Genomic DNA, 18,574 nt, shown 5'->3' on the forward strand with positions numbered 1-18,574 from the left:
CGATTCAGACCCTTATTATTCAGCTTCCTGGCAGTCTCTATCCAATAGGGAATTTGTGACGGACCTACAACTTTGGAAAGCTGGGGGGACCAATGCAAAATGGAGTTCTTGAAGTATCTACTTTTTTCCCCCACTTAAAGACTCCTACTACTCTATTGCATTTTCTTACCAATTCTCCTGCGCTGCCCCCTAGTCTTAGGGTAGTCCAAGTTCGGTGCTAACAATTTGTCGTGAACCTCCACCCCTCTCCACTTTCCACCTTTCGAGCAAAGTTTAGTTGCTTCTATCATATCTTTGATCATGAGAGCCCAAACCTGATCCTATTTAGCCAAGGAAACCACAAATTTGGGGCAACAAGCTTCTGCATGGAACACAAGGTTGAGAATGCCGAGGCCTCCTTGATTCACCGGCCAAGCAACTGATTCTCAACGGGCCCATTGCCATGGCCTAGAGGATTTTGTGTTGTTTTTCCATAAAGACCTTTTCATTGGTTTTAAGAACTCTTTCCAGTGACACTTAGCCATTTATCACTTTTATCCTACTTGGGAATGGGAGAAGAGCATACTCCCACCTACTCATTTTTGTTTTGATTTTTTCAAGAACCCACTCAAATCTTTGCTTGTCAATTACGTCCACCCCAAGGGGGCTCCCAAATGTCTGAAGATATTCCCTTTTGTGACAATCTCCTCCGACCAGTCAGAAGGGTCAAATGAGTCATTTTTCGATAGGGAGATCAGCCTTGACTTCTCTATATTACACTGGGACCCCGAAGCAATCTCCAAAGCTTTCCTGATGACCTGGGGGCACGCCTTCAAGAAGAGGAGAGAATCGTCTGCAAAAAGTTTTTCCAAGAGTTGGCTATTTCCTGGCAAAGCCAGGCCTGGCAACTCCCCTCGTTCCGCACTAGCTTCGAGCTTCGTGATTAAGGGATGTGATCCTATGGCGAAAAGTAGGGGGGCCAAAGGGCAGCCCTGCTTAATAGACCTTTTGACCTCAAAAGAGCCCACAACTCTATCATTGAATAGGAGCTATGACTGGCTTCTAGCTCCCAGTACACTTACCAGACGACATAGGCGCGGCCCAAAGCCCAGAGCTTCCATGACGGCTTCTATATATAATGCCCATGTTATTCTATCACAAGCCTTATCCAGGTCCAATTGTAGCAGTACACATTGTTGCTTTGTGACAGTTGCATACTCGTTATCGTAAATGGACCTTCCTTTGAGCCCATGTTGATGCGGAGAGATGATCTTGGTTAGTACGGGGGCTAGTCTGAGGGCTACTGCTTTAGCAATAATTTTGTAGGCCACCGACATCATCGTTATAAGTGTTTCAGTTGACTACAACAGATCTGTTTGGGGATGGGTTTGATAAGCCCTCTCTTCACACTTATCTCCAATGACCCTTCGACAATGGCTTTATTGGCCAGCCTTGTGATTAGGACCTTGAGATCGTCCCAAAATTCTCTATAGAATTCCACAAGGGTCTCCTTAGAGAGTTCAAAAGGGTCTTGATGGTCAAAGAGAGTTCTCCTTGCTTTTTCAACTCTATCTTTTTGAATTGTCTCCATGTGAGCTTGAAAGTATGTAAAGTGTAGATAACTGCATGTACGTTTTACGTGAACATATGTAAACTCCAAGAACGCTGTGATTCTGTGAACTGTGAACTAGAGCTTTACAATGTAAACTTGTTGCGTACTGCATGTGGAGTGCGCCCAACTTCTAAGTTTCAACATAAAGAAGCATTATGCTACAAGCATTAAAACACGGACTTAAGACGTTCGGGTGGTTGTGAGCTCAAACACCTAGAGCTCTCACTTTTCCCTTCTCCACAGGATAGAACGGTTGAAATTCATTGAGCTTTGCTATCGTATTTCCATTCGAAAACATAGTGTCATTTAGTTATAGAGCTAGCGAGCCTCAGCTTTAAGTGTCACGGGGTCCTAACCATGGGATCAATGGCTCTTGTGCAAAATCAAAGGCATTCGCAGATCTCGACCGTCAATGAATAAAAACTAAACTCGAGATTTTGAGTTTAGTTTTTATGGTGGGGTCCACAAAAACTAAACTCGAGATCCGAGTTTAGTTTTTGTGTCGAAATCTATTGTTTTAAGCATAAGTTTGTGAAAAAACACATCTATTTCAAAAAAGCGCACGCGGACGTGATGGTTAAGGCCCCAGACTCTCAAGATAGTGGTGAGGGTTCAAATCTCAGCTTGGAAAGCGTGGACATCCCAAGATTAGACCTCACGTGATCGGTAAAACTTAAATTCGGGATCCTAAGATTAGTTTTGAAAAATCTAAACTTGAGATCCCGAGTTTAATTTCAACGGATCGATGGTTCAGATTGATCTTTCACTTGAGACCATTGATCCCATGGTTGGGACCCCGTGGCACTTAAAGGGGAGGTTAGACGACCATGAACTTAACCTCCAGCACTCCTTTGTGCACGTGCACGTGTGTGTGTGTGTGTGTGTGTGTGTGAGAGAGAGAGAGAGAGAGAGAGAGAGAGTGAGTGAGAGAGAGATAGATGGGGTGGGGGGAGGGATAATTTTCCAATTCAATTTCTCTGAAGAATCCAATCGGGGTCAGAACTTCGACCCCGCGTGGCGCATCTATTATTGGGCACTCGGGCCGGGGGGATCTTTTATTGAGGAAAGAGAGCATTATGTGGTGCACCCAGATCATCAGCAGCTCAGGTTGGCGCCCGGATCGACGTTAAGGATGGAGCAGAAGGACCGGTAGAGGGAGATGCGGGACTGTTGCTGGTCCTGGTTGGCATTGGGGCCGCACTCCAGGCCGCCATTGATTGCATTGATGGTGGCGCCGAAGCCCTGGCCTCCGGTGATGGCAGCATGGCAGGTAGGGTTGTGCTGCGTCATCCAGTACCACACCGCCGTCTTGAACGACACCGTGGGGTCTCTCGACACTATTCCGGGATCGTTGATTCCGTCGAAACCCACTGCTTGCCCCGCAGCTTGGTAGTTGTAGTTATATGTTAGCTGCAATGGCCCCCTTCCAAAATACTGCTGCCCCGGGGCACACGGTACTGACGAGGCATCGCAGTACGTTGCCTTGTTTATCTCCTCCACGTAGCAACCACCTGCCAAGCCACGCGCGCCATGATGCAATTAGTCTGTGTAAAGCTCTGTGTGAGGGTGGAGAATAAGAAGAAAAGAGAGAGAGAGAGAGAGAGAGAGAGAGATCATACTTCCTGTCTCGTGGGCCACATTTGCGAAGAAGGCCGCCAGCTCGCGCTTCTGATCATCTGAGCTGCCAGTCGTGCCGAAGCCAGAGAAGGCAGAAGCTGCGGCAATAAAGCCTTCGTACGTGTAGAATCCATTGGACGGGCAGGAGGCAGTATTCTGCGAGAGGAACTGGCTAAAAACGCCGCTGGTAATTATGGAGGAAACGCCATCGCCCTGCGACTGAGCGGAAGATGAGTGGATCAGAGCACTGCAGCTGATCAGGAGGAGGGGGAGGAGGAGACATGCGGTGTGCGGGTGAGTGGGCTTCATGTTGTCAGAGCAGAAGAGGAGGCGGGCTTGGGAGGTGAAAGGCACAGGCCGTGGGCGTCTCTTTATAGTACAGGCACGGGCTGGACTAGAGCAACTTCTAGGAAGCGTGTTCTATTGGACCACCCTTTCAATATTCAACGAAGAATCACCTCCCCATGGACAATTCAAAACCTGCCTACAAAAACGAAGCACACTTACTTTTAAGATAAGCTTGAAACCTCATGACACTAGTGTGTACCATTAAGTCTCCTTGTTTATGAGGCCCCTTTCACACGCGGGTGAAGAAAGTGGTGGACGGGCAGCCCCTTGTCACATTGGGTAAATAGGTACTTTCCTTCGTTTGACAGTGTGAGGGCATGCCGACGTAGTGGAAGGCGCTTCTAAACATTTTGCAGGCGTTCCAACCTCAATGTCCTACCAGTCCACTTGCCTAGCTGCCTGCTTGGAAGTGCTCGAAAAAAACTTTTCTTGAATACTCAAACAACTTTTAAATATAAAATATTAGAGGTTTTTGAATAAAAATTAAAAGTATTTGTCAATCAATACATTACAAGTTCCTAAAATCTAAAGATATTTCTACCTACAAACTTTATTTTTTAAGGTGCAACTACAATAAGCCTAAGTTTGTTTCGAGCACTGCTACTTGGGTGGCTTATTCCTCGGACACCTTTTTTTCCAAACCGTGAAAGGCCATGCCCTTGATCGATCCACATCAGTGTGAGGGAGGGGGGCGCATATGATCACTCTCTAAATCTAAACGTCAAAAGGTGATTTTTCAATTTAAAAAACATAAGTTTGAAATCACTATGTCTTTTTGGCTTCTATACTTCTATACTCTTTATAATGCAGCTTAAAATTTTCAAGGAAAGAGAGGGTGTCCACATGTCACTCCCTAGTTTATTTCAAAAAACACCTTACAAAACATCTATTTAAAATGCAAAAGTAAAAGGTAAGATTGTAAGAAATGACAGCAAAATTTTCAAGGAAAGAGAGGGTGTCCACATGTCACTCCCTAGTTTATTTCAAAAACCACCTTACAAAACATCTATCTAAAATGCAAAAGTAAAAGGTAAGATTCTAAGAAATGACCAGCGGCCTTTGCAGAATGTAAGAATTGCCTTTGCAGAATGTAAGAATTGAGAAGCCTTTTCAAATGTAAAGTCAAAAGACTTTGTATTCTACATAAAATAAATGTTGAAGTTTGATTGTAGATCTATCTATTCTATACTTATATAATAGAGTTTACTCGGTCCACTCTCCCTATTAACACGAATCTCACCAGATGCCTCCTCTTCAAACAAAAGCAAAAGCAATTCTTCTCTCTCCTCTCTCTTCGCTTGCCTTGTGTCGTCGCCATCGCCTGCGCACCAGCGTGCTGCCCATCGCGAGATGGCTTGCCCCCTTGTGAATCCACCAACGAGAGCTCTCTCTCTCTCTCTCTCTCCCGGGCCTGGTCTATCGTCCTAGCTCCATGAAGGGCAGCATTCCAAGACAGAACTGCAAGGCGAAGAGAACTGCCTCGTGTCTTCCACCTGCCTCCAGCCCCATCGCGTCTGCATCGCCCCCAGAGATCCTTTGCTGTCCTCTCTGCGTCTCCCATAGCCACGACCACCACCGCCACTGCCATACAGCTCGTCTCGCAATGGGCTCCTCTCTCTCTCTCTCTCTCTCTCTCCGACTTCTTCTAATCGCAACCACAGAACACCTCGCATACATTGCCTTTGTCTCTCGCCTCCACGTGTCTGCTTCTGCCTTCTTGACCTCACACCTATCCAAGGCATCTCGGAAGATACCGATTAATGCACCTGCTTCCAAAATTGGGGCAACCTACTAGAGCTTAAAAGTTTCAAGCAAGGAGAGAGCATCGACATGTCATTCATCGGAGACCTTTGAACTTTTCCACTTTTGTTTGAAGTTTTCTCTTGAAAAGGGCTCCACCCACCTTCCAAGAGAAAATCCTTTCATTTCAACATTTTAACTTAAACAAGGACTGAAGTAGCTTCTGCACCCACCTTGAAAGTGGAAATGACCTTGAATGCACCCCATCAATCATCCTTTCATAATTGAAGTTTCATTTCAACCTTTGAAGTAAAAAAAAAAAGCTTACACACCTCAATTAATCCCACTAACTTGCGCCTTGGAAGGGAAATTTTTTTTGAATGCACATCCTCAAACAAGACATGGCTCAACGTAGTTCTAAGGCGCCTGGTGCACCCACCTTGAAAGGGGAAATGACCTTGAATGCACCCATCAATCATCCTTTCATAATTGAAGTTTCATTTCAACCTTTGAAGCAAAAAAAAAAAAAAAGTTTATGCACCTCAATTAATCCCACTAACTTGCACCTTGGAAGGGGAAATTTTTTTGAATGCACATTCTCAAACAAGGCATGGCTTAGCGTAGTTCTAAGGCGCTTGGTAAGTGCACACACGATGTTGTTCACACAAAATAAGACTAGGCTCGTCTTGAGTGTGTGTAAGAGAGAGAACCGTCATGCATATTTTTTACTATCCACCGCACCGTGTGTGTGTGTGTGTGTGTGTGTGTGTGTGTGTGTGAGAGAGAGAGAGAGAGAGAGAGAGAGAGAACAAAGCCAAGCCTACGACGTCACGGAACGAAGTCAGGCCTTATACATCCCGTTGCGACGTGTGTGTGTGTGTGTGTGTGTGAGAGAGAGAGAGAGAGAGAGAGAGAGAGAGAGAGAGAGAGAGAGAGAGAGAGAGAACATGTCTCATTATTTTTTGTTGTTGTGCATGTGAGTGTATGTGTGTGTGTGTGTGTGTGAGAGAGAGAGAGAGAGAGAGAGAGAGAGAGAGAACGCGAGTCACATCACCTGGAGCTCATGCGGGAGAAAATGCAAGGAGAATTGATATACTGCAGTTGCATCCCATAGTGTTGTGTCTGCATCAAGTAATTGTGTGTGTGTGTGCGCACACACATGCACAAAAGAGAGAGAGAGAGAGAGAGAGAGAGAGAGAGAGAGAGAGAGAGTAACTTTGCAAATATAGCCCGTTAAAATACACTAAACCCGATTATTTGTGAACACTTGTTCCAATTAAGCATTTCATAAGGTTCATGAATCACAAACAACCCTCAAATTTGAAGGGCGACCTTCTACTTTTCCTTTTTGAGAAAGTCATAAGGAAACTTCCTTTTTCTTTCTACAAAAATTGGAAGGATATACACCTATTTTTTCTCTAAATAATATTCTACGTCAATTTATATATACACTATTCTATCTATACTATATATAATGGAGCTTAAAATTTTTCAAGAAGGAGAAGGCCTTTACATGTCATGTCTTGGAGCGTTTGCACGAACTTGCAGTGCAAATGCACCTTTCAAATGGAATTTGGAAACTCCTTTCAAATGGAGTGCTCTCTCTCTCTCTCTCTCTCTCCAATCATTGAGTCTCGTTGATCTCTCTCTCTCTCTCACACACACACATAGGCGCCAGTCTCTATGTGTGTGTGTGTGTGTGTGTGTGTGTGAGAGAGAGAGAGAGAGAGAGAGAGAGAGAGAGAGAGAGAGAGAGAGAGAGAGAGAGGATGGGTCTCACACCTCGCCGTTTGTAAATTTTCCTTACCAGCTAGGCTATCTATGCTGATGCTTAGCACATATTGCAACCTATGGGTGCAATGGGATACACCATGGTGAAGGGTGGACATTTTCTTGGTTTGGGTACCAATATTGTAACTTTCTCTGACAAGACGTCTATGGCTCTGATGATTGAATTGCCACTACAAAATTTGACAGTAGTGGTGGGCCAAGCCTTGGATGTGGTGCTGGTGGAGCCATAAGAGGTGAATCAGTCATCAACTACATCACGCGTGGCTCTAATGTTGGTTTTTGGAAATATGTACGTGGTGCGGGATTTGGTGATTCACATTATCGACTCCGTCTTAGTTGGGATGCATCCAACCCTCAGGCAACGCTTGCCTCATTGCTCGCCAAGAGAGAGAAGCTATAAGAGGAGCTTCGTTAGGTTGAGAAATAGGTTTGAGACCTTGAAACTACCGTTAGCCAAGTTGGAAATGTGCTAAAAGGGTTTGAAGGTTTCCTTTCATCAACATTGAGGTGCAAGCAATTTGAAACAACCAAAAAAGTTTCAAATATTTCAAAAAGAGTTTGAATGTTCGTTTCATCAAAATTGAGGTGCAAGCAATTTGAAACAACCAAAAACATTTTAGCATGAGGATATGTTGTTTTCCTTATTGATAGTCATGTTAATTGTGGTTGAGGAGCATACATATAGTTGTGATTCTGATGATAGAATGGATGGCATTGGTCAGATCTGCAAGTTAACTAGCCTACAAGGCATGGACCAAGTTAATATGCAAAGCGTAGGTGGACACAATCCAAGGATGGTAAAAGGATCAAGCATGCAAGTGAGCTAGATTTTAATGATGACGATGATGACATTGACCGTATATCTCGATAACATTTTGAGGTGGAAACTTTACTAGAGGTGTAGCATTCACTCTTCTCAATGAGTCATGGGTTTGGTTGTTGTGTAGGGATCATTATGAATATATGGATTTGGATTATATTTATGATTCAATAGCTTTTGTGGTTTTGAGTGGATGGTATGACTTTAGCATCAGAGGTGGGTGCTCACGCACAACGCGTGCAAAATACTTGATGCTCCATAGTTTATCATATATAACGAAGAAGAAATTAATGATCAATAATAAGATGATGATGATGATAAGTAAGTTTTTCTTTAAATATGGCTTCTAAATGAGTGTCTCAAAGATAGCACAAACTTTGGTATGACTTCATATGGTTGTGCCCTGTTTTGTTGAAAGTTTACCTTATGGTGATCAATGTCACTTATAGTGTGGATACAAATAGCCGAGTATCCAATTTTCCATGTCATTTGCAATTTGTCATGACATGAGGGCTCAAACACTTTTCTCAAATATGTGTGCATGTGTGGTGTGTGTGTGTGTGTGTGTGTGTGTGTGTGTGTGTGTGTGTGTGTGTGTGTGTGTGTGTGTGTGAGAGAGAGAGAGAGAGAGAGAGAGAGAGAGAGAGAGGTGGGAAAGAAGAAGAAGAAGAAGAAGAGATATTATAACATTGTAAGAAACATCCCAAAACGTTTTGAAGGTCTATTCGACAAAAGAACTTAAAAGTTGTAAAGAGAGGCTGTGACATTGGAACAATCCTAGAGACCTTATATATTATCTGACAACTACTAAACCTTTTTTTTAAAAGCAAATCACACTCATCTGGTGCGAGATGACAAATTGCATCCTTATAAGTACATAGGGTCGCTTGGTCGCACTTGAACCCATGACCCGGGTCACGGAGGTCAAGTACTCAACCCACCAAGCTAACTCCTTTGGAGAAGATGTTTAGAAACAAGTGCTAAACTTAAAACATGTTACAAAAGAGTTGAAAGATCTAACCAACAAGTCATGAACTCAAGAGATATATATATATATATATATATATATATATATATATATATATATATATATATATAGAGAGAGAGAGAGAGAGAGAAGAGATTTATTCAATCTTAATCATTGGTGACCGTACGGTGTACATGAGTTTATGCAATGGTTTGTAGGTCCACCTTAATTTCTTTATTCTGTTGTATTGATATGATCGAATAAATTCAAAAAGTATTGAATGTTTAAAAAAACGTAATATACATTAATGTAACATCCATTGTACATTGATACTTTATTTATTGAAGCATAGGTTGTTTCATAATACTAAAAGCCATGTTCGTTTTTACCACAACAACGCGCGGGTCACATACTAGTTCTAAAAGAAAGCCTTAGTGTTGGGCTTGGTGAGGGGGACTTTCATAGTTTTCAAAGAAAGCCTTAGTGTTGGGCTTGGTTAAGGGGACTTTCATAATTTGCAGTGCATGATGGAGATTTACCTTTCATTTTACATCCTCTCTTTACTTTTCTTTCATTCTATTGTTTTAGAATGTTAAAGTGAAGTTTCATTCTTACATAATTTTAGTAAATTTTACACACACATTTTTTTTTTTGCATTCTTTAGAATGCTAAAGTGAAGCTTCACCTTGCATAATTTTGATGAATTCTACACACACACATATATTAATTAGTTCCTTTTATTTCACCTTTAATTTCACAACTTCACATGGCTTTATATTTCTTGCCTTTTATAGCTTGATTCCAATCAGTGTTAACATTCAAGAAAGTCCCTTTTATTAAGCGGCTGCTGATCGAGTTTCCTCCTCACAAAGAAAAAAATCGAAAATACTAGAAAAAAATTTGAGATTTGCAAAATGTTTGGACAACTTTCTCATATATTTCATCCGTTTTTCTCTCGATTTTCAATCGGCTCAAGACTAAGCTGATGCAATCCTTTCTCAAACACTCATACCAATTTAAACAATTTTATCACTTTCTTATTGTTTTTGAAAGCCGTCGTGATGCTTTCACTTGTTTTCTTACAATGATCGTACCTTTCTGATATTCTAGCCTTGAAATGCTTTTCTTTATGTTTCCATGAAATGAGCACAATGATGGGTAATAGGGTATGCACAACCTTACAAAACAAGATGAGGACTCAAGATGCCATGTTGAAGGTAAGGGGGAGGAAAGATTTATAAATGTGATGTTTAGATGTAATAAATTGTGTGTGTGTGTTTGAGTGTGTATGAGAGAGAGAGAGAGAGAGAGAGGGATTTAATATTTACATAATTATGGCAAATTTTATGTGATCACAAGGTCTTATTGACACATTTACATGATTACACTAAACATAATCACACACAATCCGGTTAAGGGCGACCTGCAAACCCACTAAATTCCCGCCGGGCTTTTCAGTTTTCTTGGCGAGCCCGTTGGAATGTTCCATTTTTCCTACGGACCTTCCGGGAATACTGAAAAGCCCGACAGGCTCGCAGAATTATATATACGCGGGCTCGATCGGGCCCGCTGGGTGTTATTTCTTGCTTTCATCTTGAGAGAGAGAGAGAGAGAGAGAGAGAGAGAGAGAGAGAGAGAGAGAGAGAGAGAGAGAGAGAGAGAGAGAGACCACCTTTGTAGGTACGTCGAGAGGAAAGATGAGAGAGGGAGTCGTGTGGGAGCGTGCTCTACGTCGCAATGCGCGGCAACAGCAGCAGAGTACCTGACCACACGATCCGAGTACGTGTTGTGTGTGTGTATGTGTTGTGTGATAGCATGCCTTTTATCGTATTGCGCGGCAGTAATAAGGTACCTTATCACACAATGGGAGTGTGTGTGTGTAAGCTATTCTATGGAACATCGCTTATCACGGGGACATCACCTCGGTGACGCAGGGAAGATGGTGTCCTTGTGGTAAGTATTGGCTTATTGTCTGGGTACTACGTCGGTAACGCGGCGAATCGAGTATCCTTATGGTAAGTCAACTTCCCTTCCCCTTTCCCAAAAAACATCTGGGTATCGATCGGTAACGCGGCTATATGATGTTCGTATGCAAGCCATTGTTTTTTCTTAGATTCAGGCAGCACTCGATCGATAACGCGGCTAATAGAGTGTCGTTCGTTAGAAGCATCTGTTTTTGCATAAATGTGGCGTTCAGGTCGTGAACCCAGCCGTACGAACGTCATATAATTTGTACGTGTATGTGCAATTAATATTTTAAGTATTAAGTATATGAAATACTTGGTCAGGAACGCGGTTGTGAAGAGTTTCCTATGCGAAATGTATGAATTGTTTGATTTTGTTGTTTTTAACTGTCCATTTGAAATTATATACTAGCTAATCATATTCAAAAGAATATTTTATTCATCAATCATCGCTATTTTAAATGTTCCATTTATATAATTTATATGTAAAAAAGCATTTGCACACAAATTGCATGTTAAATATTCTTTTTTAATCTTTTTAAAGGACTCTCAAGCATTGGCGCTATTTTTAATGCTTCATTTACATAAATTCTCTGTAAAAAATCTAAATGCACACAATTTGCATGTTAAATATTTTTTTGTATCTTTTTAAAGAGCATCAATTATCATTGCTTTTTTGATTGCTACATTTACATAAATTCTATTTAGAAAAGTGTGTGAACACAATTTGCTAGTCCAATTTGTATACTTCCAATGTTTTTGAAGTTTTAAGTCGGTGTGTGCTTTGTTTGAATTAGTATGTGCGCACAAAGAAGAATATAAGTTAAAAATTCAATATATATTGAAATGTGCCAGACTATTAACATGTATTGTTTGATCTGAATTAAGTTCTTATAAACCACTTGTTTGATATGCATTTTACACGTGTAACAGATTGCAATTTTAAGTGAGGATTATTTTCAATTTTTATCAATATTTCCTTGCACATTTTTTAAAGTCTTGAAGTGGTGGTTAACACTAGAATGGTAACCTAACAGGACATAAAAGTGTCCTTTCAGGGTTTTGGAAAAAAATTCCAAAATCATAGTAGATCCACTCATTTTGAAAAATCCTTTCATGAGCTTATAGTTCAATAAATACTACATATGGAAAAAATGAGAAACTTGTAATTTTTCTCATCCCTTGGTCACTACTAGCCTCCAAAGTTGATGGACCAGTGCATTTTGCCCAAAACAACAATTTCTTACGGTTGATTACATATGAATAAGTGTGGGGATTTTTGTAGGACATGAGATAAAATGCCCCGTTAACTTCAATGGGTTGGTGACCAAAACATATGGTTGCTTTTACCTCACTAACTTCTTTTTGGGCAAAAAACATAGGTACAAAAAAGTTGCATTTTTGCCATTTTACGGACCTATCATCAAAGTTTCTATAGTCACGCTCAATACAGATACTATATACATCTTTTCTTAGTTCCCTTTGGGCATTTGGATTCAAAAGGAGCCATGGATCATGTCAAAATGATAATGGATCTCTTACAATTGGAACCTTGGGGGCAATGATAAAGTGCTAAATACAGCAAACATGAAAAAACTGGGTTTAGCATTCTGACCTCTAGAAACCCATAGAAACTACTCAATATCTAGCCAAGTTTGTAGTCTATGATTAGATATGGTTACTACCTACAAAATACACACAATTGGCCTAAGAAACTAGCAATATTGAGAAAGTTATACTTGCTACTCTAAAATGTATCGTATTCTTCAGCAATGAAAAAACTCAACCATCATCACATACTATGCTATATAGAATATTAGGTCCCCCAAAACTCAAGGAAGATTAGATTTATGTTATACATTACACTTACACAATCAAAATTGAATTTGGATATCAAGAAAGCCACCAAAAAATTCATAAAAGTGCTAATTTTGGCCAAAAAAATAGGATTATGCAATTCTTGTAAATTGGTCATAACTTGCAATTTTAACACTTAGCTCTCCCTACAAGCATCAAAACATGTTGAGAACTATGAAGGCCTAACCTCTAGCCATCTAAACCTCACAAACATGAAGTTTAGAGTGGTATAGTTGCCAAAAATTGAAAAAAAGCCAAAAACAGGACCCGTTTTTTCACACAGTTTAGGTTAATGGTGAGATCGATACTCCAAAAAAAATGCTAAGTTTTTGTTAGCTCACGAGGCAATTTTGTGGATATATAGCACCTAGAAATTCATTTTCATACTCTTCAAATAATTCAAGCAAAATGGTCACTTAACAGGACACAAAAGTGTCCAAGGACATAAAAGTGTCCTGTTAACATTCTAGTGTTAAGAGTTTACCTGAGATAGTGTGAGAGTGTTAGTGTCATTCGCAACCATGAATTTGTATTTGATATGCTATTTTTTATTGTCCAGTGCAAATATGACACCGGATCAAAAGAAATGTATTATACGTGCCATTCGTAAAGAATGTATTTTGGCAATCTCATCATGTGCAGTTGATCGCATACAACAGATTAGTGAAAGCGATGTCTACATCAAAGACCTCACTAGCGCTATATGGGAGAACATAGAGCGCAGGTTGCGACTTGAAGGCCAGGTTGAGTTGTTGCTTCCAGCAGGGATACGAGAATTTGACCCCCACCACAAGGTTAGGACAGTGTTGGGAAATATGAAAGTATGTTGCAGAGACTTAAAGGAAGACATACCACCTGCCTGCGACATGTCAAAATTAGAGCTCTGGGATAATCGCACGATTACTAGCATCCGTTTCCAAAACGAATGGCTTTAAGGGATCCACAATAGCGAAAACAGGAGCTGTGGCTAATGTGTCCTTAAGTTTGTCAAAACTTTGCTGTTGTTCTAATCCCCACTGAAAAGTCTTGCCCTTGGCTTTTAGCTGATCTGTCATGGGAACAACAATATGGACATAGTTTTTAACGAATCGACGATAAAAACCTACGAAGCCTAAAAAAATATGGAGCTCTTCCAAATTGTTGGGAGAGGGCCACCTCCGAATGGCATCCACCTTGGATTGATCCATGTATAACCCTGCAGCCGATATAACATGCCCCAAGTAGTGAATTTCCTCCTTGAGGAAATCAAATTTGGATTCCTTGGCATATAACTGATTTTGGCATAACAAATGAAACACTTGTTTCAAATGTACTAAGTGCTCTTCCTCAAATGCACTATATACAAGAATGTCATCGAGGAAAACGATAACAAACTTTTCCAAGTATGGTCTCAAGACACTATCCATGAGTGTCATGAACGTAGCTGGAGCATTGGTTAACCCAAAGGGCATTACCAAAAACTCATAATGTCCAAACCTTGTTCGCAATGGTGTTTTGGGTATATCCGCAAGCCTGATGTGTACTTGATGATACCCAGATCTTAAATCAATCTTTGAAAATATACGAGCGTGGGTGAGTTTATCAAACAGCTCATCCACTCGTGGCAATGGGTATTTGTTCTTAACAGTAACCGCATTTAATCCACAGTAATCTACGCACATGCGCATACTACCGTCCTTTTTCTTCACCAAGAGAATGGGAGAGGCCTATGGTGAAGAACTTGGTTGAATAAACCCTCTACTAAGATAGTCAGCAAGCTGACGTTCCACCTAAGCAGCCTCCGAATGACTCATTCGGTAAGGCGGTTTACTCACTGGCTTACTGTCTGCAACCACGTCTATGCCATGTTGCACAGAACGTGTCGGCGGTAGCCCTCGTGGCAAATCATCTGGGAAAACATCCTTGAATTCCCTTAAAAGTTCCTTTAATTCATTAGCAACATTTGCTTGTTTTGAATTAGTAGACATAGCTGGAAGAGGAGAGAGAGAAGAATGCGGCGTTGAGGAAGTTTTAATCAAAACTTTATCATCATTAAGAACATCATCCACATTGGAAATAAAATGGTACAGTGATTAACACAAAAAGAGTTCTTCGATTGCATCATCAGAAGCGACCTTCATAAGCTCAGCTGTACAAATAAGTGGTGAGGAAGGTACATCCTTCTCCCCCAACAGCAACACGTGCACACCATTGGATTCGAACATTAGACTATTATGCTCGTAGCTACGTCTAAGGGATGATCCTAAACTATGCAACCATTCACGACTAAGAACCATATCCGCCCTCTCCATATTCATGACTTGGAAATCCAAAGAGGTACGATATCCTTGAATTTCCAGAGGTACATCTTTAACCTGAGTTTCCCATATCTCAGCATCATGGCAGTTAATCATTGCTACCTTGTAGCGATGGGAACTCGGGGTTTGGGGAAATTTGAGTCGTTTCACCAATTTATAATTGATGAAATTGTGCGACGCACCATCATCTACCAAGATCCGCACCCTGTGCCCTTGGATAGAGCCATGCAGACGCACCAACTCATGTGGTCCGAAAGTCTGCTGCCACATAGAGGCCGTGATACAGCACTCATGCACCGCCTCGGTGTGTGTTACTTCCACATTAGCAAACTGGGAAGAGGACTCAAGAGGTAAAAGCTGCACCATGTGCACTGCTTTTTCCTTCCCCTTGTCTTGAGCAGCAGATTTCCCCTTGGGACAATCCTTTTTGCTATGTCCAGTTCCCAAACATTCAAAGCACAACTTTTCTTTTTTGGCTTTCTCAAACTCTTCCGTTGAGAGAGGACCTCTAGACCCCTTGGGATTTTTGGAGGTCTCTGATGCAGTAGAGACATTTTTTCTTTTATGATGCACATGCTGTGGACGTGTTGAAACAGGTGTAGTGCCATGCACATGCGAACTATTCAATGCCCGATCATCGGGGTCATCATGGATGTGAGCTTGCACTATTGCGTCCTCAAGTATTTGTGGATCCTGGGTTTTAACGTGCTTCTTAAGCTCGGGAGTTAACCCATGGATGAACCCACGCACCTGCTGAAAGGTATCCATCCCTTCCAGCTTGAGGATCACATCCCAATAATGGGAAACATATTCTAATAATGTTTTATGTTGGCGCATAGAACATTCGTCCCAGGCGGTCCAATTTCTATCCTTCTCATTGGTAGGTAGAAATTCCTTCCTGAAGACAGTCTCAAACGCTGCCCAAGTCTGTGGTAGCATGCCCTTCTCCTTGAGAGACATCCACCATTTCTAGGCCTTGCCATCCAAAGTCAGACTTTTCTACAGCGCCTTGGCCGCATCCGGGGTACGTCTAAGGTCATGAATACCATCCAACTTACTGAGAAAAATATGCACGGTGTCCTTGTTTCGCTCACGCTCTTCTCCCCGAAAAATTGGTGGCTTTGTATTTTTCAACAAACTCGTCCACCTCTTTTTGGGTCAAAGAGTGCAGCGGTCCCGGAGGAGGGCCTTGCCCAGCAGTTCGCCCTTGGCCTGGTGTGGAGCCGTGCTCCTGAGTTGGATGACTAGCAGGGCCCGTGGCCTGCTGCCGCATATGCAACTTAATCAAATCGGATAATGCTGTGACATTCTGATTTAATTGTGCAAAATTTGTTTCAAGCACAATCATGCGTGTTTGCAATGCACGGAAATCTTGCATGTCCAACAACTCATACGCATCGTCTGTTGCCGTTGGGGCACGATTACTCTCTCTTAGAGGAACCGTCCATGTGGCATCGGCAGACGAAACGGGTGCGCACTTCTCGAAATCAAATGCATGATGCATATCTATGTCCGAATCCATGTTGTGGACATACTGTGCGAGAAAAGAAAGAAGAATACCTGAATTCCAACGAGCTCATAGCAGGTTGCTATAATTAACTGTATAATTACGCCTTGGATGGGAAAAAACGCTGAATTCGAAAGCGAACGGCAATCCAAAACGAAGAGTAGCTTGAAAATAATGATCAAGTCTGCATCCGATGATGCTCTTGAAAGCCTCGATCAAGTTAGAGTTGCAACAAGCGGGGTTGCATCGTATGCACTATGCCAGAGGAACTGGAAATTTTTTGACAACTTGTGCAGCCGATGATAAGCTCGAGAACACGAAGCAAGGTACCTTCACCACCGAGTTGGCGTGCATCGTATGCAAGAAACCAAAACCGGGAAATGTGCAACCAAGCTTTGGCGTGTCGAAATTTGAGAAGCCGAGTTGCAGCAGATGCGGGTTGTAAAATATGTAGTACCACAATCGTTGTGTGCTGTGTGTGCCCACCGATGCGGAGACAAGTCCCTTAGAGCAACGGAATTGGCAAGGTATGGCCCTTGTTCAAAACCCACTAGGGTTTTCCGGGTGTGAACGGCCTACCCTTAAGGGGTTTTGTAAAAAAAAAACCTCAAGAATCTCTGCTGCAGACGACGGCCGCCTGCGCCATTCTTCTTGAAGCTCTACCTCGTGATGGCGAGGTTTGTTGAGGTCGGGCCAGAGACGAAACTTGCAGCCCTTCAGCTTGCGCTCCCACTGAGCCCAACCACAACCGGTTTAATGCAGGTCGTCAGACACCTTCGTCCCCGACTAGGGGTTGCTGCACACGAAACGGCTTTGGCCTCCTCTCTTCCTCCCTCTGTTGGTTGTGCATGCAACATGTATCCCCAAAAGCAAAAACGTGCCTCAGTTCTATGTTTAGCTCTGATACCAGTGAAAACACCAAGGGACTGCCATGTCCTGGTCCATCCGCCCAACCTCCCTTTAATAGGCTCCTAGCCCCTTTCGGACCCCTTCCCACTGGCAGTCGGCCCTTGGACGAGTCCGTGACCCCTTGGTTTGGCCCTTGGCCTGACATTCGGATGGAGAAAAGCATTCACCGCTTAAGTTAGGACGTTCAAAATCTGACACAGCGAGTGAATCTACCACCTGTACAAGGGACACACATCAGCCACCTTGTCATGCATCCAGATTTGGTCCCCTTGTCTACTTCAGATGCATCCTTATCTTCCCAATGTCCAGTTTGCTACAAGAATTTTGATGGATGGAGTGGATATTATAAATTGACATGTGATCATTATTATCATTTAATTTTTCTTATTCGTTTAATGAAAAATAGTAGTCTATGCGCACTCTGTTCACAAGATATTCCACAAGGAATATATATTATGTTTGGCATGGAAAACGAATATAAATTCAAGCAAGCACGCCAAGATATCCCTAACACAATTAGAAATTTGCTTGATGAGCAAGATGCTGCTTCAGTGCAACACAATTTAGATTGACAAACTATGTACTATCGCAAATATGAAGCATTGTAATTACTCAAAACACATTTGAACACAAGGTCTTTTACAATGGTTTTTGACATTTACTCGTTCTACTCTCAAGCTATATTGAGTCAATTGAGTTGTTATCTAGTTCTAAGTCTGAGTGTTGTGGTTCTCCTTGATATTCAACCTCCACATCTATTATCAAATTCTCTTCTATTTTGTCTACATTGTATTGAGATACACCAACATTGAACTCTTCTTCATCTTCGTTCTGACAATCATACAACCAGGTTGGCATTTCCTCCTCGTAGCCAACACTTTAGATGTGATTCAATATCTTTTTGTTGAAAAACATATACACTAATTTTTATGCTCTGTCTGCTAATAGTCTGTTGCGAATAGTGTTGTGAACATACTTGTACATACTCCAGTTTCTCTCTCAACTTGAGTTTTCTGCACATTGTGCGAGTACTTTCATTGCAAGGGGACGTAAGGTAGAGTAATGCTCTCCATCATTCATCATCCAACACTTCCATGCAGGTTGCTCTTTTTCCATTATTTGTACAAAATCATTCACAAAAGGACCTTCTTTTAATCTAAATGCAC

At 41.8% G+C, this 18,574-nt stretch overlaps 1 protein-coding gene across 1 annotated transcript; it reads right to left on the reverse strand.

Moving 5' to 3' along the window:
• Nucleotides 1-2,541: 2,541 nt before the first annotated feature.
• LOC147429187 (endochitinase 4-like) lies at nucleotides 2,542-3,564 on the reverse strand. Its single transcript, XM_086495146.1, has 2 exons — nucleotides 3,211-3,564; nucleotides 2,542-3,102 (listed from the first exon to the last, which is right to left on the reverse strand). The coding sequence occupies exons 1-2, from the start codon at nucleotides 3,515-3,517 to the stop codon at nucleotides 2,687-2,689; spliced, it is 723 nt and encodes a 240-aa protein (XP_086351272.1). The 5' UTR covers nucleotides 3,518-3,564; the 3' UTR covers nucleotides 2,542-2,686.
• Nucleotides 3,565-18,574: the final 15,010 nt, after the last annotated feature.

Source organism: Adiantum capillus-veneris, chromosome 22, assembly GCF_014529385.1.
Source record: "Adiantum capillus-veneris isolate H3 chromosome 22, ASM1452938v2, whole genome shotgun sequence".
NCBI classification, from domain to species: Eukaryota; Viridiplantae; Streptophyta; class Polypodiopsida; order Polypodiales; family Pteridaceae; genus Adiantum; species Adiantum capillus-veneris.